The sequence below is a fragment of the Rhamphochromis longiceps genome, linkage group LG6 (genome assembly GCF_057381845.1).
Source record: "Rhamphochromis longiceps isolate RC_006_pf linkage group LG6, R_longiceps_female_GT1.1, whole genome shotgun sequence".
Taxonomy (NCBI): Eukaryota; Metazoa; Chordata; class Actinopteri; order Cichliformes; family Cichlidae; genus Rhamphochromis; species Rhamphochromis longiceps.
Window position 1 is genome coordinate 16,553,598 of NC_140562.1, and position 16,755 is coordinate 16,570,352.

Consider the following 16,755-nt stretch of genomic DNA (forward strand, 5'->3'; position numbering starts at 1 on the left):
CTCTTTAGAGAGGCATGGTTCCACATGAGACAGAAATTCAAACAGATTTGCTAAGAAGTGACATAATTATGCATTTTAAAAATAAACCCTTTTATTAAATAATTGTGTTACAGAAGAGACTTCTGAAACAATACATTATGAAACAATCCTTACAAACTGCTATCATCATGCATATCATTTATTTATGTAGTATATTTGAACACAGTGCAGTGTTGTTTCTTAGATTTTTTTTAAACAGTGTATTTAAAACCAAGTTGAAAATAAAAACAAAAACAAATGCAATGGAAACAAACTGCACTGCAGTTGCACAAAACGGCTAAAATAAACATTTTAGACAGCATAGCCCGAAACAAAACTCAGCAATGATTTTAAACGAAAATGGCAGTGAACGCCACACCTGGGGCCCTCTGAACGGACATGGTTCATGTGGTCACAAAAGGAAACTGGTGGTTGTGTTCAGTTTCATCACAGACTTTCTAGGATGGTCTCTTGAGATTAAAATCTAGCTCTTATTCATAACTGATCATTCTCTTTCACTTTCACGTCTTTCCTGGATTCTGGTTACGGTTAGTGCCCAAAAGACTGCACGTACTGTCTAATATAAATAAATGAAAACGATGCAATTCTCATATTAAAGCTTCTAAAACACAAAGTATATATTATTGTACATTTGGGCTAAATCCCATTTTAGTCTAATCAAGTGATATGGTTCTATAGTTTTGATGTAATGGCGCGGATTTCAGCTATTTCCAGGGTCATGTAGTCCTCCAATCCAACCTTAAGAACATTTAGTGTTTGCACTGTAGCTGGTTTGCCCGCCTCAGATTTTTTTTTTTTTATCTCTAGCCTCTGTTTATAAACATGGAAAGAACAAGATGGACTAAAACCCGGAGAATGGATCAGTGAAGGGGCAAGAGCACATGAACTTAAGGGGAAAAGTGTCCACTCGAGGGCGCTGTTAGAGCAAAAAAAAAGAGGCTATTTTACTTCAGTGCTTCATACAGATATACATTTCTTAAGGTAAAGCTTTTTTTTGTTTGTTTTAACATTTGGTAATTAATGCTCTTACACAACAGCAGAAAGCACTCTTGTGTCTTTATCCCACTCAGGTCGTCCCCATGATCTAAGAGCCTGAGTGGTTAAGAAATGGGCCTGACATTTTAAACTTCTCTTCATTGGCTCCCTTTAAACCTAGAAATCAGGTTAAAATCCACCACATGCCTGTCATTAACCTTTTTCTCCATTTTCCTCCAGAGTTTTAATTTTTTTTTCCTATTTCTTGTTTGTGGTCTCTCTGTGCCCCCGACCAGGCCCCGCCCTGAGCCTTGTTCTGCTCGCTGTGTCTTCCAGGTCAAAAGAAATTTGTCCTCCACATCATCACCAAACCTTTCACTAAAGCAATTATGGGGTCTCTCTCTGGTACTGTAGGGCATTCACTTTAGGTCATATAATACCTTGAGTTGACTGTTGTTGGAAACTACATAAAATTGAATTTTAACATTTATTTTCCTAATGTGAGCAGCAAAGTGACTACATTCAGAGTTATCTGCAGCGCATAAAAATGACAGGACAGAGTAGAAGAATCTGGACATTCTTTATTGATTTTTAAAGATCAGTAAAATGGTTCATCTGTCACTCAGTTAAGAAAAAAGATGCAGAGGTACACTCTTGTACTGTTTTGGTAAAAAACTAGCATTTGCTTCTGTACACAAAAGGTTTGTAACGAGCACAATTAAGAAGAGAATCTTTCATTATCATTTTTATTTTTAGCAGGAAGGTTAAGAACGTGGCACCAGCTTCAGTTTGATTGGTCGTTTTGGTTGTAGCAGACCCTGGATGTCCAACTCAAAGGGGATCTGCAAGGAAGTGACATGTAAAATAAATGACAAATACACACAAAACTCTGCCTTCTTATTTCAGATCTCCAAACAACTTAAGGTGGAAAGCTGATGGAAAACGTAGAAATGCGTAAAATCCAATTGTTTTATGAAAGTGCTGTGCCAGTTCATGGCTTTTTATCTTTGGACTGATGTACACTGTGGATGCATCGTCCACATCACTATTAAACTAGCAGTGAATAATTTTGGGACAGGGCTCTTCATACAGCATAAAAAAGGCAATGGCAGTCAGAGAAGATGATCTGGGCTCTCACCTCGGTCTCCTTACACACAGAGAAGCTGTACCTCTGGAGGATCTCCACTATTGCAAGTTTCATCACAACCAGAGCAAATCGCATCCCAATGCAGTTCCTCGGGCCTGCTCCAAAAGGCATGTAGCTGTACGGATCAATTGTCTCCTTGTTTTCCTTGCTGAACCTGAGAACACACACACACACACACACACACACACACACACACACACACACACACACACACACACACACACACACACACACACACACACACACACACACACTATTAACAACAGAAACTGGGTTATATCCCACAGAGCTTCATTCTGCTTTGTCACATCAGACACCTTTCCGTACCTCTCAGGTTTGAATTTCTCTGGTTCAGGCCAAATCTCGGGGTCCCGGTGCATCGGCCAGGTGGGTACCACGACAACCATACCTTTTGGAATCACAAAGCCATTTATCTCCACACTGGCCTTGGCCACACGCTCCAAACGTGAAGCAATGGGGAACAATCGGAGAGACTCATTGATGACACAGTCGAGATACTCCATCTGCATTAGTTCCTGGTACTGGATGGGAGCCTGAACACAAGCACATAAACATGTCTTTCTGAGCCACTTCTTGATATCACCCACAAACTGGACTTTTGTGGAGTAGGGGTGGGTTTCAATTGTCGCTTTTCCGATTAAAATCCATTTTAGCTTGAATAACGGGATACTGATTCATTATGTCCTGAATAGATTTTAAATATACATGTACTTCGCCAGAATCACCAGAATCTCATGTTAATGTTTTCATTTCAACAACCACCAAACAGCTAAAACAGTAAATGAGAGCAGATAAACGGATTCGACACAAAGACGTAAACAGAAAGCGTGGATCCGACTCATCAGAGTCTGTGAGATGTCGGCTTTCTCACCCGACAGCAGGTACATGGACACGCGGTCAGGGCTGAAAGAGTCTGAAGCTGCAGGTTTTGTCACTTTCCAACCAAAATTCACTGAACCAGCAGCAAAAGAAGATCAAAACTAGCTTCGCATTAGATAAATATCCTCATTATTCCCTCTTACCTTTGCTGTTTTGCTTCCACCACGATAAAAATCCCACTTCCTGCAAAGCTCTCTCTTTCAGTGTATTTCAAGAACAGTTTACTATCTCAAATCTCTGTTTTCTGCATTATTCACTTGCTTACCCACCAGTCTACCGTTGTTTACAGCGCTGTTAGTCGCAGTTTTTTTAAATGACTTCTGACAAGAAAGTCTAATTTCTGCTGTTAATTCCCAAGAAATATGAAACCTTTAAAAATGATACAACAATCATTGCAAAACGCCTACCTGTGTCTCAAATAACACCTAACTTTGCACTGCTTCACTTCCGCAGCATCAGGTAATGTTCATATGTTGATTCAAGGTTTTCTTCAGTTTATGATCTACTGCAGAATATTTTTAAGGCTATCTGCTATAAAAAGCCAGGCCAGGAAAATCTACTTCATGTTTTTCTGTGTTTTATCTTTGACACAAAGGCATCTGCTGTGATGCTCACACCTCTGATGAAGTGTCACAAGTGCCAGTACTGATAAATGATCAGAGTTATAATATTCTGACTGTCTGACGCAAAATTTACCCCCATTCAAATCGAATCAAATCGTGGATCGAATCAAATCGGAACCTTGTGAACCGAAATTGAATCTATTATAGAAATCAGTGACGACACCCAACCCTATTGTGGAGTTCTTCTGCCCTCTAGTGGTACAATTTAAAAACAGCTGTTTGGATTTCTGGTTGAGAGACAGTCTGTATGCACTATTGCAATGTAGTAATTAATCCAAGAAAATACACGAAATAAGGTCAAAGGAAATTAAATTAAAACAGCCTTGAAAAGAAATTAAAGAAAAAAACATAAAACTTCTTATAGGTAAATTTTGAGGTTTATTATGAACTTGATCATTATGCATTCAGAGGGCCCGGTGGTGCCAGTGTCCGGCAGCCTCGCCTCTGTCAGTGCGCCCCAGGGCGGCTGTGGCTACATGTAGCTTGCCATCACCAGTGTGTGAATGTGTGTGTGAATGGGTGAATGACTGAATGCAGTGTAAAGCGCTTTGGGGTCCTTAGGGACTAAGTAAAGCGCTATACAAATGCAGGCCATTTACCATTGTTAAAAGCTGACTTCTTCTTCTGTGAACTTTTTATGTTGTTTGCAAAGGAAGCTTGTGTTTATTGTGTCTTTGTGAAATGATTTTAACACCACTTTGCAGCCCTCCTTGGCTATCACAGCTCCCTGAGACAGCTGGATTAGCCCCCATCACCCCACGACCTTAAACTGGATAGAAGGAAATGGATGGATTTTCGTGTATAAATCAGGATGTGTGTTTGCATTAAAAGGGAGATGAGTCAAGCCTAAATCTGGAGTAAGGTGGGATCTCATCAAAGAAAGGTTTTTCTCACTTTAAGACTGCTATTCAGTTCCAGATGTTCTCACTTCTCACGTACCTTGTTAGGGAAGGTTGCATCCACCTCCTCCTGCAGCTTTTTCATCACCTGAGGGTTTGTTGCCAAATTGTAAGACAAGAAAGTGAGAGAGCTGCTGGTCGTTTCATAGCCAGCAAAGAGGAAAATCATTGCTTGGGAAAGGATCTCATGATCTGTCAGACCTGAGGAGGTAGGAGGGATATACACGTTAGAACAGCTTTAAGCTGGTTTTTCCATGTGTGGAGACGTGTGTCCGTGTATCACCTTTATCCTGTTTGGAATCATTATTTTGCTGAGAGTCGATCATTAGCTGGAGGAAGTCCACTCGAGTCTGGAAGTCAACAAACACAGTCTGAGAACAGCTGTGATTTTATGTCAGAACAGGTTATTGGTACAAACACAAACTCACAGCTGTACCTTTTGTTTGCTGCCCTCACGATCAATCTTGATCTTCTGTAGTGCAGCGTAAAAGAAGTCTGTCACAGATGCAGGGAAAAAGGAACACTCCAATTTTTCCAATATGGGACCCATGAAAGGAAAGAAGGCTGAAATTAAACAAACAAGAGGACATTTATTAATGGAAGATGAAGGACAGCAGCTGCATTGATGATCTTGCATGAGCTGCAGTTATAAAAATGTAATGAATACTTTACCAACAGTGAGGAAGATGGGGTTGAAAAAGTCAAATTTCAGCATCTTTTTGATGTTCGTGACAAAAGGATCTGAGGGGTTGTTGAGAGAGTCGATGTCCACACTGAAGGCGGTGCTGGTTACCACATCCATACTGTAGGGTCCGAAAAACCTGCAAAACCACACAAACACATCAAACATGACCTTTATTATTGCAGACTTAGAAGAGATGAATCTGCGTTTTTTCTGATGTATTTAAATGAAAACAGTATGAGAGTTCTCACTCTTTCAGCTCTAGAGGTTCATCTTTATCTGCTTTCTTTTTCATGCTGCTGATCAGGACGGCTGAATGCTGCTTCATGATGTCAAACATCTGAGGCACAAACAGACAAAAAACAAAAAAGTCAACCCTGAATGCAATTTCAGCAGCACAGAGGTAACACTGTTTTTCTACATCTACATTCGGACTGAACAAAATCCTAAAGAAGGGAGCATTCATGTTAATAGATGTCTTTTTTGGCATTGTATTGTTTTCAGGGCAGAGAGGGACGTACCTCTTTCAATCTCCCAGAGGTGAAGGAGGGAGAAAGGACGCTGCGGATCCTCCTCCACTGATCATCCTCTGCAATGGACACAGCATCGTACAGCGGCCCATTCAGACGGAAATTCTGCAATAACATTCAAAGCAGCTTGTGATGAGGACAGAAGGTCAGATTTTTTTTTTAAAAAGAGACTGATTGAGTCGTATAATGTCCTTACTAACCCTGCGGTTTGTGAAGAAAGAGTAACACTCCTTTATCAGGATAGTTTTTACCATGGCGGGATCAGTGATACACAACACGGGCTGACGGCCATCAAAAATGCTGTACAAACAGTGAGGGGGGATTAATAAAACAATAATTAATATGTTCATTTTTCATGTTCACACACACACACACACACACACACACACACACACACACACACACACACACACACACAGGCACCTGTAAAACTGAAGCACAGATAATAACCATATTCTATATGCATTCAGAGTCACACAAACACACACTGTAGAAAACACTACTTACCCCCACATTTTCCCATATTTCTTATAACTTTCTTCATCAAAGTTAAAAAATCCCTGGAAACAAGAGCGATACAAAAGATCTAATTATTAAACACATCATGAGCTGTTTATGACGTAGAACACTGAACAACACCAGATCACACAAAGATCAAGTGTGTAGTGTTGGCTACACGGGGGCAGTACGTGACCATAGGTCACAGTGAAAGTTAAAGAAGGTGGGGCTTATCAAATGGACTTCAACTACACCAGAGAACAATGATAACACAATTAAAAAATGTGTGTCATCTTTCAATTAGTCTACAAATCGTAGAAAATAGTACTTGGATCATTATGCAAATATGACCCAGGTCAAGCTATTACGAAGACTTTGGAAAATGTAGATAAACTGAAAGAGCAACGAAGTCTGGTTCACTGATCTAACACTGCGCACACAGGCAGCATTCAAAGTGACGTGTGGATCTGAGACATTAATATAGGGATCATACATTTGAAACAGTCCACAGTGGATACAGTATATACAGTATATACAGTATATGCAGTATATACAGTATATACAGTATATACAGTGTAAGTGTTATTGCCCACCTTTCTATATTTCAACATGGTGCCAAAAAATGGGATAGGTGAGGGCCCAGGGACTCCCAGTCTCTTAAATGTCCCATATGTCCAGCAGGAATACCTGTGAAAAACATGGAACAGGTGTAAGAGAATAAAAGAAGAACAAAAAGTGGAAATAGCTGAACACATCCAGTAATCTTTAAAACTTACACAAACAGCAGCGTGATGAGGGCAGCCAGCAGGGTCCACGTCTCTGCGGACAAGAAGAAGAAGTACGCCATGTCTGCCAAGTTTCTCTCTTCTCTTCTTCTGTTTTTTCTCTTCTCTCAGTGGTAACACAAGCGTCCTGACCAGAGCCTTTTATATTGTGCTGCACACACATGTTGCATGAGAAAGGGAAGTGTGTGTGAGTTTAACCAATAGCAGCAGAGAGCGTCAAGTGAATAATTAACAGAGAGAAAGACTGAGGAGCATTTACTGCGTCATAATCACGAGTAGTAGCTCTGCTGTTTGTGACCCTGCAGTTTTCAGCCCTTCATTTTTGTACTTTATGAGTTTAAAACAAACAAAAGAAGCACAACAATGCAATAAAAACAGCTGTGATTAGCATAAAGGTTTTGTTGTTTGAACTTTAATCTTATTGTATTTGGTATTTGAATGTTACAGAGCAGTCACAGTCAAGTCATTACGAACATTTTTTGGTCAAATTGTTTTATATAAACAGCTTTAAGCTTATACTGTACTCACAGAAAAAAAAACATGTCCAGGCATGTACTCACATCTGTGGGTGAAAGTTCTTTTCCTGTTTTCCTTCAGCCTGGAAAGAGGAAAGAGGCTGGTTTATGTAACAGGACTCCTCTCTGAGATCAGATTACTTTAATGCAGCCGAGCAAGAGGGAGCCATGGGTTTTGTTCTTTTCTTCTCTTTGCAAACATGGATACTGCTGATCACATTTATCTGCATATTTGTTATGTGAGTTAATGTTTACAGTAAAACAGTTTAAATTTAAGCTGGCAACAGCTGAATTGGTCAAGACAAGCAAGTTAACAGTAAACAGTGTTTGAGTGAACCTGTGCACCTTCATGCTTTAACCCCTTTGATGTTCTTTCTAGGTACGGCCACTGGACCTTTGGTATATTTGAGAAGATGGGGATCCCGGGTCCAAAGCCAGTCATGTACTGGGGAACAATAGCCAGGCACAACCGTGTATGTAAATCCTTGTGATTGCTATTTGTAAAGATCGAATGATTTGTACCAAGTTCAGAAGGATACAGTGAATAATGTATAACATATCTTGGTGATAAATATGCATTTCCTGTTAACAGGTTCACTACTTAGATGACTACGAATGTGCTCAAAAGTATGGGAGGATATGGGGGTGAGTTTGTAAAACTGTCCATATAAGAGCTTGTGCGTGTTTTTAATTTATTTCTTTGTTTTTGTCAGCACAACTGGAGCCAAAGTTCCTTCAGCAATTAAAAATATTTTCCATGACAAATACCTCCCAAAATGCAGATGTGTTCTGTGTAAATGTTCAGTGTGTATGAGTTCAGGAAACCCATGCTGGCTGTGATGGATCCTGATATGCTGAAAACCATCCTGGTGAAGGAGTGCTTCACCTACTTTACCAACCGCAGGGTGAGAACACGAACATGAAATGAACACTGACTGAAACAAAACACCCAACAGTCTGTTATAGTAAAACTTTGTGGTAACTAGTAACCCTGGGATATGATTGTTTTTTGTTTTTTCCAATAAAACGATCAAAACAATCAAAATGATCAAATCATCCTGCTGGAAATACAAAATTTCAAGAAATGTTTTCGCGAGTTCCCTCAGTAACAACAGAAGCTGAAAACACTGAAAACTGTGAAAATCCTCTGCTCACATAATTTCCATCCATGTTTCAGATAAACTCTATTCATGATTATGATAAATACCACTGCACTTGAATATGACATACAGTCAAGCTTTGCTCTTTCGTACCTTTTATCGCTGGAAAAAAGTGTGATATTCGACCCAAAGGTGGTTGAAACATGCTAATGTTAGCATGTGTACATACAGCATACAACAGTAACATATCAAGCACGCTCACTTTCTGCTCTGATATGGCTCTTTAGCTTTTAAAATTATATAATAACACTTTTAACATAGCACATGTTCAAAGATGTAACAACTTACACTATCAGTCAAAAGTTTGGACACACCTTCTCATTTAATGTATTTTTATTTTTATTTTTACTACTTCCTACATTGTAGATACAAACTGAAGAAATCAGATATATGAAGAAAGATATATGGAGTTATGTAGCAAAGTCTTATATTTTAGATTCCTTAAAGTTGCCACCCTTTGCTTTGTGACAGCGCTGCAAATCCTTGGCCTTGTTTCAATGAGCTTCATGATGTGATCACCTGAAAAGGTTTTCACTTCACAGGTGTCCCCTGTCAGCATTCATTTGTGGAAATTCTTGCCTTCTTAATGGGGTTGGGACCATCAGTTGTGTCAGGTTGGTACACAGTTGACATCCCTATTTGACAACTGTTAGAATTCCTATTATAGGAAGAACCAATCAGCTAAGTAAAGAGAAACGACAGTCCATCATTACTTTAAAAACTGAAGGTCAATCGAGAACATTGCTAAAACTTTGAATATTAATGTTTCCAAGTGCAGTCGCAAAAACCATCAAGAACTACGACGAAACTGGCTCACATGAGGACCTCCCCAGGAAAGGAAGACCAAATGGTAAATGGCCTGTATTTGTATATTGCTTTTACTAGTCCCTAAGGACCCCAAAGCACTTTACACATCCAGTCACCCACCCATTCACACACTGGTGACGGCAAGCTACATTGTAGCTACAGCCGCCCTGCGGCGCACTGACAGAGGTGAGGCTGCCGGACACTGGCGCCACCGGGCCCTCTGACTACCACCAGTAGGCAACGGGTGAAGTGTCTCGCCCAAGGACACAACAACCGAGACTGTCCAAGCTGGGGCTTGAACCGGCAACCTTCCAATTACAAGGCGAACTCCCAACTCTTGAGCCACAATCGCCCCCAAGAGTCACCTCTACTGCTGAAGATAAAATCATCTGAGTCACCAGCCTCAGAAATTGCAAGTTAACAGCACCTCAGATTAGAGCCCAGATAAATGCCACAAAGAGTTTCAGTAGCAGACACATCTCTACATCAACTGTTCAGAGGAGACTGTGTGAATCAGGTCTTTATGATCAAATAGCTGCTAAGAAGCCACGACTAAGGAAAAGCAACAAACACAAGAGATTTGTTTGGGCCAAGAATAACAAGGACATTAGACCAGTGGAAATCTGTGCTTTGGTCTGATGAGTCCAAATCTGAAATCTTTGGTTCCACCTGGCGTGTCTTTGTGTGACACAGAAAATGTGAACACGTGGTCTCTACATGCATGATTCCCAGCGTGAAGCATGGAGGAGGTGGTGTGATGGTACTGGTGCTTTGCTGGTAACACTCTTGGGGATTCATTCAAAATTGAAGGCACACTGAACCAGCATGACTACCACAGCATCCTGCAACAACACGCCCTCCCATCTGGTTTGCGTTTAATCGGACCATCATTTATTTTTCAACAGGACAATGACCCCAAACACACCTCCAGGCTGTGTAAGGGCTGTTTGACCAAGAAGGAGAGCGATGGCCTGGCTTCCACAGTCACCTGACCCAAACCCAGTCGAGATGGTTTGGGATGAGATGGACCTCAGAGTGAAGGCAAAAGAGCCAACAGGTGCTCAGCATCTCTGGGAACAAGACTGTTGGAAAACCATTTCAGGTGACGACCTCATGAAGCTCATCGAGAGAATGCCAAGAGTGTGCAAAGCAGTAATCAAAGCAAAGGTCGGCTACTTTGAAGAATCTAAAATATAAAACATATTTTGAGGGTTTTTTTGTTTACTATATGATTCCATACATGTTCACTCATAGTTTTGATTTGCATCTGCGAATCCTTTGCCTTATCATTGTACAAGTATTTACAGCTGTTTGCCAAACACGTGCAAACATATAACCACGACTTAAAACCACTATCTCTCTCTCTAGAACTTTCGTCTGAACGGAGATCTCTATGACGCAGTGTCTCTGGCTGAGGATGATCAGTGGAGACGGATTCGTAACATCCTCTCTCCCTCCTTCACCTCTGGCCATCTAAAAGAAGTAGGTGGAGACATATGGAGGTTACAAAAGAGTATTATTTGTCTTCACCATTGTTTCACTTGCGTTCTTTTCCTCTGTTCAAGATGTTTAGCATCATGAAGCATCATTCGCACAAACTGACAGACAGCCTGCAGTCCAAGGCGCACAATGATGAGGTCATTATTGTGAAAGAGTGAGTGATACCATCCAAGCTACGTTTGTAAAACATTAAACCTCAGATTTTCCCCCAAGATGAAAAATAAATGTGTTAGCTAAAGGAACTTGTGGGCTGATTTTGCAGCTGTGTGGAGCAAACAGTTGAAGGCCTTGAATGTGCCACTGCTGAGTACAATGTGTGCATTCCAGCTTCTTTGGATCCTACAGCATTGACGTGATGGCAAGCTGTATATTCAGTGTGGATTTTGACTCAATCAAGAACCCTTCAAATCCCTTCATCACCCACGCAAACCAGATGTTTAAATTTTCCATTCTTCTTTATATTTTTCAAGGTACTGCCTCTGTTTTGTTTTGGGGTTTTTTGTCTTATTATTAACAGATTTATTTGGTAACCAAACGTTTTGACCCATTTTTTCTTTCTCAGCATGCTTTCCAATTTTTCTTCCTCTCCTGGAGTGCCTGGGTGTCTCCTTGTTCCCCAAGTCTTCTACCGCTTTCTTAAAGTCAGTTGCGGAGAAGGTCAAAGCCGAACGCATCAGCTCGTCCCAGGTTTGGACAAACACAAGCTCGGTATCGTCATAAATATAGTCTTGTCTCGCAGCTCATCGAATGCTTAGCTACAATGAAACTTGCAGAAATCCAGTTGAGAAACCACTAACAGATGACTGAAACAATCTCACCTCATGACCTGTTTACATGTTTTAGTCACATCGTGTGACCTTGATTGTTAAATAGAAATATCCAAATATGCCTACCAAATCTCCTGTGATCTCAACATGGTGTGCCACACATGCCTCACATATAAAAAGATCACCAGAAGATGCGAGGTTTCAAATTTCCTAAAGAGAATTATTGGCGCCAATTCTTAAACTCATATTCCCTGATTTTAGTTTTATGGTAAATCATTTTTATGTGTGTGTGTTTGAGGTTCACCTTCACATGCGGGCATTGTTTCAAGTGCTTGTTCAGATATGATGTAAAAGTCATTTAATCAGATGTGTTTTCGTATGACCTGTTTTAGGCTTCAGATGATATGCTTCAGCATTTGATCAAGTGTCAGACAGCCAGTGAAAATGACAAAGAAAAGAAGCATAAGGGTAAAAACATCACTACACATAGAGTCCCTGTGGTCACATCTATGCACATCAGATGTCTCATGCCCTCTTCTGTTGTTCCTAACAGGTCTTACTGAACACGAGATAATTTCCCAAGTGACCATGTTTGTGTTTGCTGGCTACGAGACGAGTGCCATCGCTCTTGTTTTTTTAGCGTACAGTTTGGCACGAAATCCTGAAATCATGAAACGCCTTCAAAGTGAAATAGATTCCACTTTCCCAAACAAGGTAGAATCAAAGTTTCTGATTATGGAGTTGTTTTCTTAATATTATTTGATGAAAACATTAAATCAGAGCTGTCTTTAACCAAAATTGTGATTTGTAACAACCTTATAGGGTCCAGTTGAGTATGAAGCTCTGATGCAGATGGAGTACCTGGACAGTGTGGTCAGTGAGTGTCTGAGGTAATGAGCTTTTACTTGTGCTTGCTGAAAGAATATACACTATGAGACCGCGTGGTGACAAAGAGAGAGCGTAGGAGCGTACCACAGCCAATAGGACCTGAGTTACAGGCTGTGTAAATGTGTGATCTAAGACAGTCCAGCACATACTTGCAGGTTGTGAGAGGGCATGCAAGCTGGGACATTGCACATGGATTGCACAAACACCAGCATACAAGAATAATTTTAAAAAAATTGCCACCTAGTGAAAAAACATATACTCATACCACATCAATCCAAATGCCAGTAGGAGTGCTTGTGATTGCATGCTTAGTGAAATACAGACATTTAAAAAGTATTCCCATTTTGTCAACAGGCTGTACCCCTCAATTCCACGTCTGGAACGAGTGGCTAAAGAAACTGTAAAAATCAGTGAAATCACAATCCCAAAGGGCATGCTTGTTATGGTTCCAGTCTACGCTCTGCACCGTGACCCGGAGCTGTGGCCAGAGCCAGAGGAGTTCAAACCTGACAGGTAGTTAGCAAATTAGCAAGTTAGCAATTTAGTTAGCAATTTATCTTATCGTTCTGAAGATAAATAGCAACAATTCTGCAAAGCTACTTATCATTTACTTAAGTCATGCCAACAAGGAATTTCCAAGTACAGCCTTTCTCACTACTGGGGATTCTGAGGGATGTTGAGGGTTGTTTACTCATGCAGTCATTCACTGCCAAGATTAACCCTGTAAAACTTAAAACAACTAAATAATCCACAGAAAGTTACATTTCAAACAATTCAGTTTTTATTGAACCTTCTAAACTAATGTATTAATTCATAAATAACAGTTTGCACATTTGTTCCATAGTTTAATATCATTTTTGCTACATCTGGCATTTTTATGCAATTTCTTTCTCACAGTAGGCCTGTGTCAGGTTACTGAGGAAAAAATAAATCACACACAAAAACATGATATGCTTGGCATTACAACATTAAGCATATTTTCTTTTGTAAATATCTTTGTATTATATTTTAAAGGACATGTTATTAGGGCAGCATTTAAACACTTCTGTTATATGATTCTATTAATCAATTTAAAGCAGTCATAGCAGGCAGAAAAAATCATATAAATTGTGGGTATTTGACATATTTTTTCAATTTGTTTTACAGATTTAGTAAAGAAAACAAGCAGAACATCAACCCGTATACTTACCTTCCATTTGGGGCTGGGCCAAGGAGCTGCATGGGGACGCGATTTGCTCTGATGATGGTTAAACTGGCCATGGTGGAAGTTTTGCAGAACTTCAGCTTCTCAGTCTGCAAAGAAACAGAGGTGACTGTGTGTAAATTGCAAACTTAGCTTGACATAATTTCCTTTGTGCAATAAGAAAACAACATTTGCTGTCAAAAACTGATGTTTCTGATTTAGTGAATTTGTTCGGTCCTCAGATCCCCTTAGAGATGGATGTTGCAGGCTTTGTCTCTCCGGTTCGACCAATCAAACTAAAGCTGAAGATGTGTTCCATCAGCTCAGCAAATGTGGATCCATGTAACTAGAAAGCGCTCAGAGATTAAAATGCAAGAAAAACTCTGGGTATGAAAATACCAATTTAATATATTTTATTAATGATCATCTACTCATTTCTTGTCAGCTGGTTAGAATTTAAAAAAGCAGTGAATAATCACTAATCACTGACATGTCACATCATTAAGAAGTAATGACACAGAGTGCCTCACTAACATACAGAAAAAGGTGGAAGATTTACATAAATATTTGGAAAGAGACAACTTTTTAAAATAATTTTGTTTCTGTACATTACCATGATACATTTTAAACGAAACAACTGAGATGCAGTTGAAGGGCAGACTTTCACCTTTAATTCAGTGGGTTGAACAAAAAGATTGTGTAAAAGTGTGAGGAACTAAAGTATACTTTAACACAATCCAATCATGTCAGGAGCTCAAAAGTAATTGGACTAATTAAATAAGTGAAAATACAATGTTCATTTCTAATACTTGGTTGAAAACCCTTTGCTGGTAATGACAGCCTGAAGTCTTGAACTCTGATGCTGGGTTTCCTCTTTTTTAATGCACCACCAGGCCTTTACTGCAGCGGCTTTCGGCTGCTGTTTATTTGGTAGACTTGGATATCTCCCTGGAGAGTGTTGTTCACTTGCTGGTTGTTTTCAAGGGGTTTCTCTAGGAAATGATTCTGCGATTATCCACCACTGTTGGCTTCCGTTGATGTCCAGGTCTTTTGGTATTGCTGAGTTCATCAGTGCTTCCTTTGTTTCTCAGGATGTACCAAAGTGCAGATTTTGCCATTTCCAATATTGTAGGATTTGTCAGCTTCACAGCTTAAGGATGGCTTGTTTCACTTGCACGGAGAGCTCCTTTGACCTCATGTTGTCTCTTCACAGCAAAATCTTCCAAATGCAAGCAACACACCTCAAATCAACTCCAGACCTTTTATTTGTTTGATTGATAATGACACCACGAAGGAATTGCCCACACCTGCTCATTAAATAGCCTTTGAGTCAATTGTCCAAAACAAACAAAATCACAGATCTATAATGAAAGGGTCATGGATGAAGGCTTAATTTAAAGGCTTTAATTTTACACATGTTAAATTACTCTTTCATTGGAAAAGTGATACATAAACATATTTGGGAGACAGCATCTCTTAACTGTGAGAGCTCTAAAAAAAAGCCGAGAGAGTGGGAGGAAGAGAGTGGGTGTGGATGCTGCTTATCTTCCTGGAGGAGCATTTTTCATTTGTTTTATTCTTATTAACCCTGCTGTTCATTAATAAACTATTCTTGCAACAGACACAGCTCATCCTCCGTGGTTTTCTTTGAGTGCATTTTCCTAAGTCAACTAAACACAAGCTGATTGAGAGGCTCAGGCTTTACAGCCCAAAGCTTTTGACACAACTCAAACAGATGACCAGAAGACACAAAGACACTTTTCCAGTGAATGAACACCCTTTTCTATTTAAATTCAAAAACTCAGGTATCTGAGCCAAAAGCCAAAATGACTGTAACGTGATTACATGTAGACATGATCCACGAAATGAAGCTTATGCGTAAATTCAGTAAGGAAGCTCTGTAATCAGCCATCTGGCTGTTTCCTGGGTGTTAGTCTGCTTTTCTGTTCTCTGCAGCTCTGTGACTTTCCCACGCTGTCAATCTCAGTAGCGTTATCATTACTCTGGTCCAATTCTGTCATGATGGGTGCTTGGAGTCCAATTGGCAAATACATTAATTCCCTAATCTCCATAAATCATGTTCAAATCCTCCAAGTTGATCTCTCCTTATTGAGCTGCAACAAAAAAGTGGTGGCGCTCCGAGAGGATATGAAAACAAAACACCCGAGAAGTGATGTGACGTTTGTAATCAGCTCTTTGGAGAATTAAAGGTTATAATGTAACATAATACTGTAAAGCTTTGTGGTCTAATCATGGTGTATTTTAGTTACCGGCCCCGGCTCGGACAATCTTGGTCGTTGTGTCCTTGGGCAAGACACTTCACCCGTTGCCTACTGGCTGGTGGTGGTCAGTGTCCGGCAGCCTCGCCTCTGTCAGTGCGCCCCAGGGCGGCTGTGGCTACAATGTAGCTTGCCATCACCAGTGTGTGAATGCGTGTGTGAATGGGTGGATGACTGGATGTGTAAAGTGCTTTGGGGTCCTTAGGGACTAGTAAAGCGCTATATAAATACAGGCCATTTACCAGAGAAATATGATTGTGCCCTTTTCAGATTTTATAGATTTCAGCTATTTCCAGGATCCCGTAACCTCTTATCTTGTTCATATACGACTTTGCATTTCCTCCTCTCACCCCAAACTGATCTAGCTAATGGCAGCCCTCCATGAGCTTGGAGGTTTCCACTTGTTAAAACGTTTTTCTGTCCCACTGTCACCAAGTGCTTGCTTGTCTGATTATTGGGATTTTCCCCTGATTGTTGTTGTAATTTGGTGATATATAACTAAAACTGAATTGAATTGAAGTGAATTGAATTGATACATGCTTTAGACAAAAATAGAAATTGTTGATTATTCTTTACAA

General features: G+C 40.1%; 2 protein-coding genes across 3 annotated transcripts; one reads left to right on the top strand and one right to left on the bottom strand.

Annotated features, from left to right (window-relative positions):
* Positions 1-1,582: 1,582 nt before the first annotated feature.
* LOC146667764 (cytochrome P450 3A30) lies at positions 1,583-7,207 on the bottom strand. The gene is made up of 13 exons (XM_085409445.1): positions 7,070-7,207; positions 6,887-6,980; positions 6,303-6,355; positions 5,996-6,095; positions 5,787-5,900; positions 5,517-5,605; positions 5,256-5,404; positions 5,020-5,147; positions 4,867-4,933; positions 4,624-4,784; positions 2,489-2,715; positions 2,153-2,315; positions 1,583-1,856 (listed from the first exon to the last, which is right to left on the bottom strand). Exons 1-13 carry the CDS (start codon positions 7,138-7,140, stop codon positions 1,779-1,781), a joined length of 1,494 nt encoding a protein of 497 aa, XP_085265571.1. The 5' UTR covers positions 7,141-7,207; the 3' UTR covers positions 1,583-1,778.
* Positions 7,208-7,693: 486 nt separating this feature from the next.
* LOC146667765 (cytochrome P450 3A30-like) lies at positions 7,694-16,749 on the top strand. Of its 2 annotated transcripts, XM_085409447.1 has the most exons (14): positions 7,694-7,832; positions 7,973-8,066; positions 8,186-8,238; positions 8,399-8,498; positions 10,929-11,042; positions 11,126-11,214; positions 11,388-11,530; positions 11,623-11,747; positions 12,220-12,295; positions 12,381-12,541; positions 12,650-12,717; positions 13,070-13,228; positions 13,862-14,024; positions 14,141-16,749. In XM_085409447.1, the coding sequence occupies exons 1-14, from the start codon at positions 7,762-7,764 to the stop codon at positions 14,246-14,248; spliced, it is 1,524 nt and encodes a 507-aa protein (XP_085265573.1). In that variant the 5' UTR covers positions 7,694-7,761; the 3' UTR covers positions 14,249-16,749. The 2 variants fall into 2 exon arrangements, with proteins under 2 accessions (XP_085265573.1, XP_085265574.1); XM_085409448.1 differs by lacking the exons at positions 7,694-7,832; positions 7,973-8,066; positions 8,186-8,238; positions 8,399-8,498 and adding an exon at positions 10,160-10,727.
* The last annotated feature ends 6 nt before the right edge of the window (positions 16,750-16,755 follow it).

Coding starts and splice junctions, on each gene's coding strand:
- LOC146667764 (XM_085409445.1), bottom strand. CDS start 7,140: ATGGCGTACTTCTTCTTCTTGTCCGCAGAGACGTGGACCCTGCTGGCT. Junction 4,934..5,019: donor GTGAGGGCAGCAAACAAAAG/GTACAGCTGTGA, acceptor GTTGACTTCCAG/ACTCGAGTGGACTTCCTCCA. Junction 2,316..2,488: donor GAGAAATTCAAACCTGAGAG/GTACGGAAAGGT, acceptor GTGTGTTCTCAG/GTTCAGCAAGGAAAACAAGG.
- LOC146667765 (XM_085409447.1), top strand. CDS start 7,762: ATGGGTTTTGTTCTTTTCTTCTCTTTGCAAACATGGATACTGCTGATC. Junction 11,215..11,387: donor GAGGTCATTATTGTGAAAGA/GTGAGTGATACC, acceptor TGTGCATTCCAG/CTTCTTTGGATCCTACAGCA. Junction 12,296..12,380: donor CAAAGAAAAGAAGCATAAGG/GTAAAAACATCA, acceptor TGTTCCTAACAG/GTCTTACTGAACACGAGATA.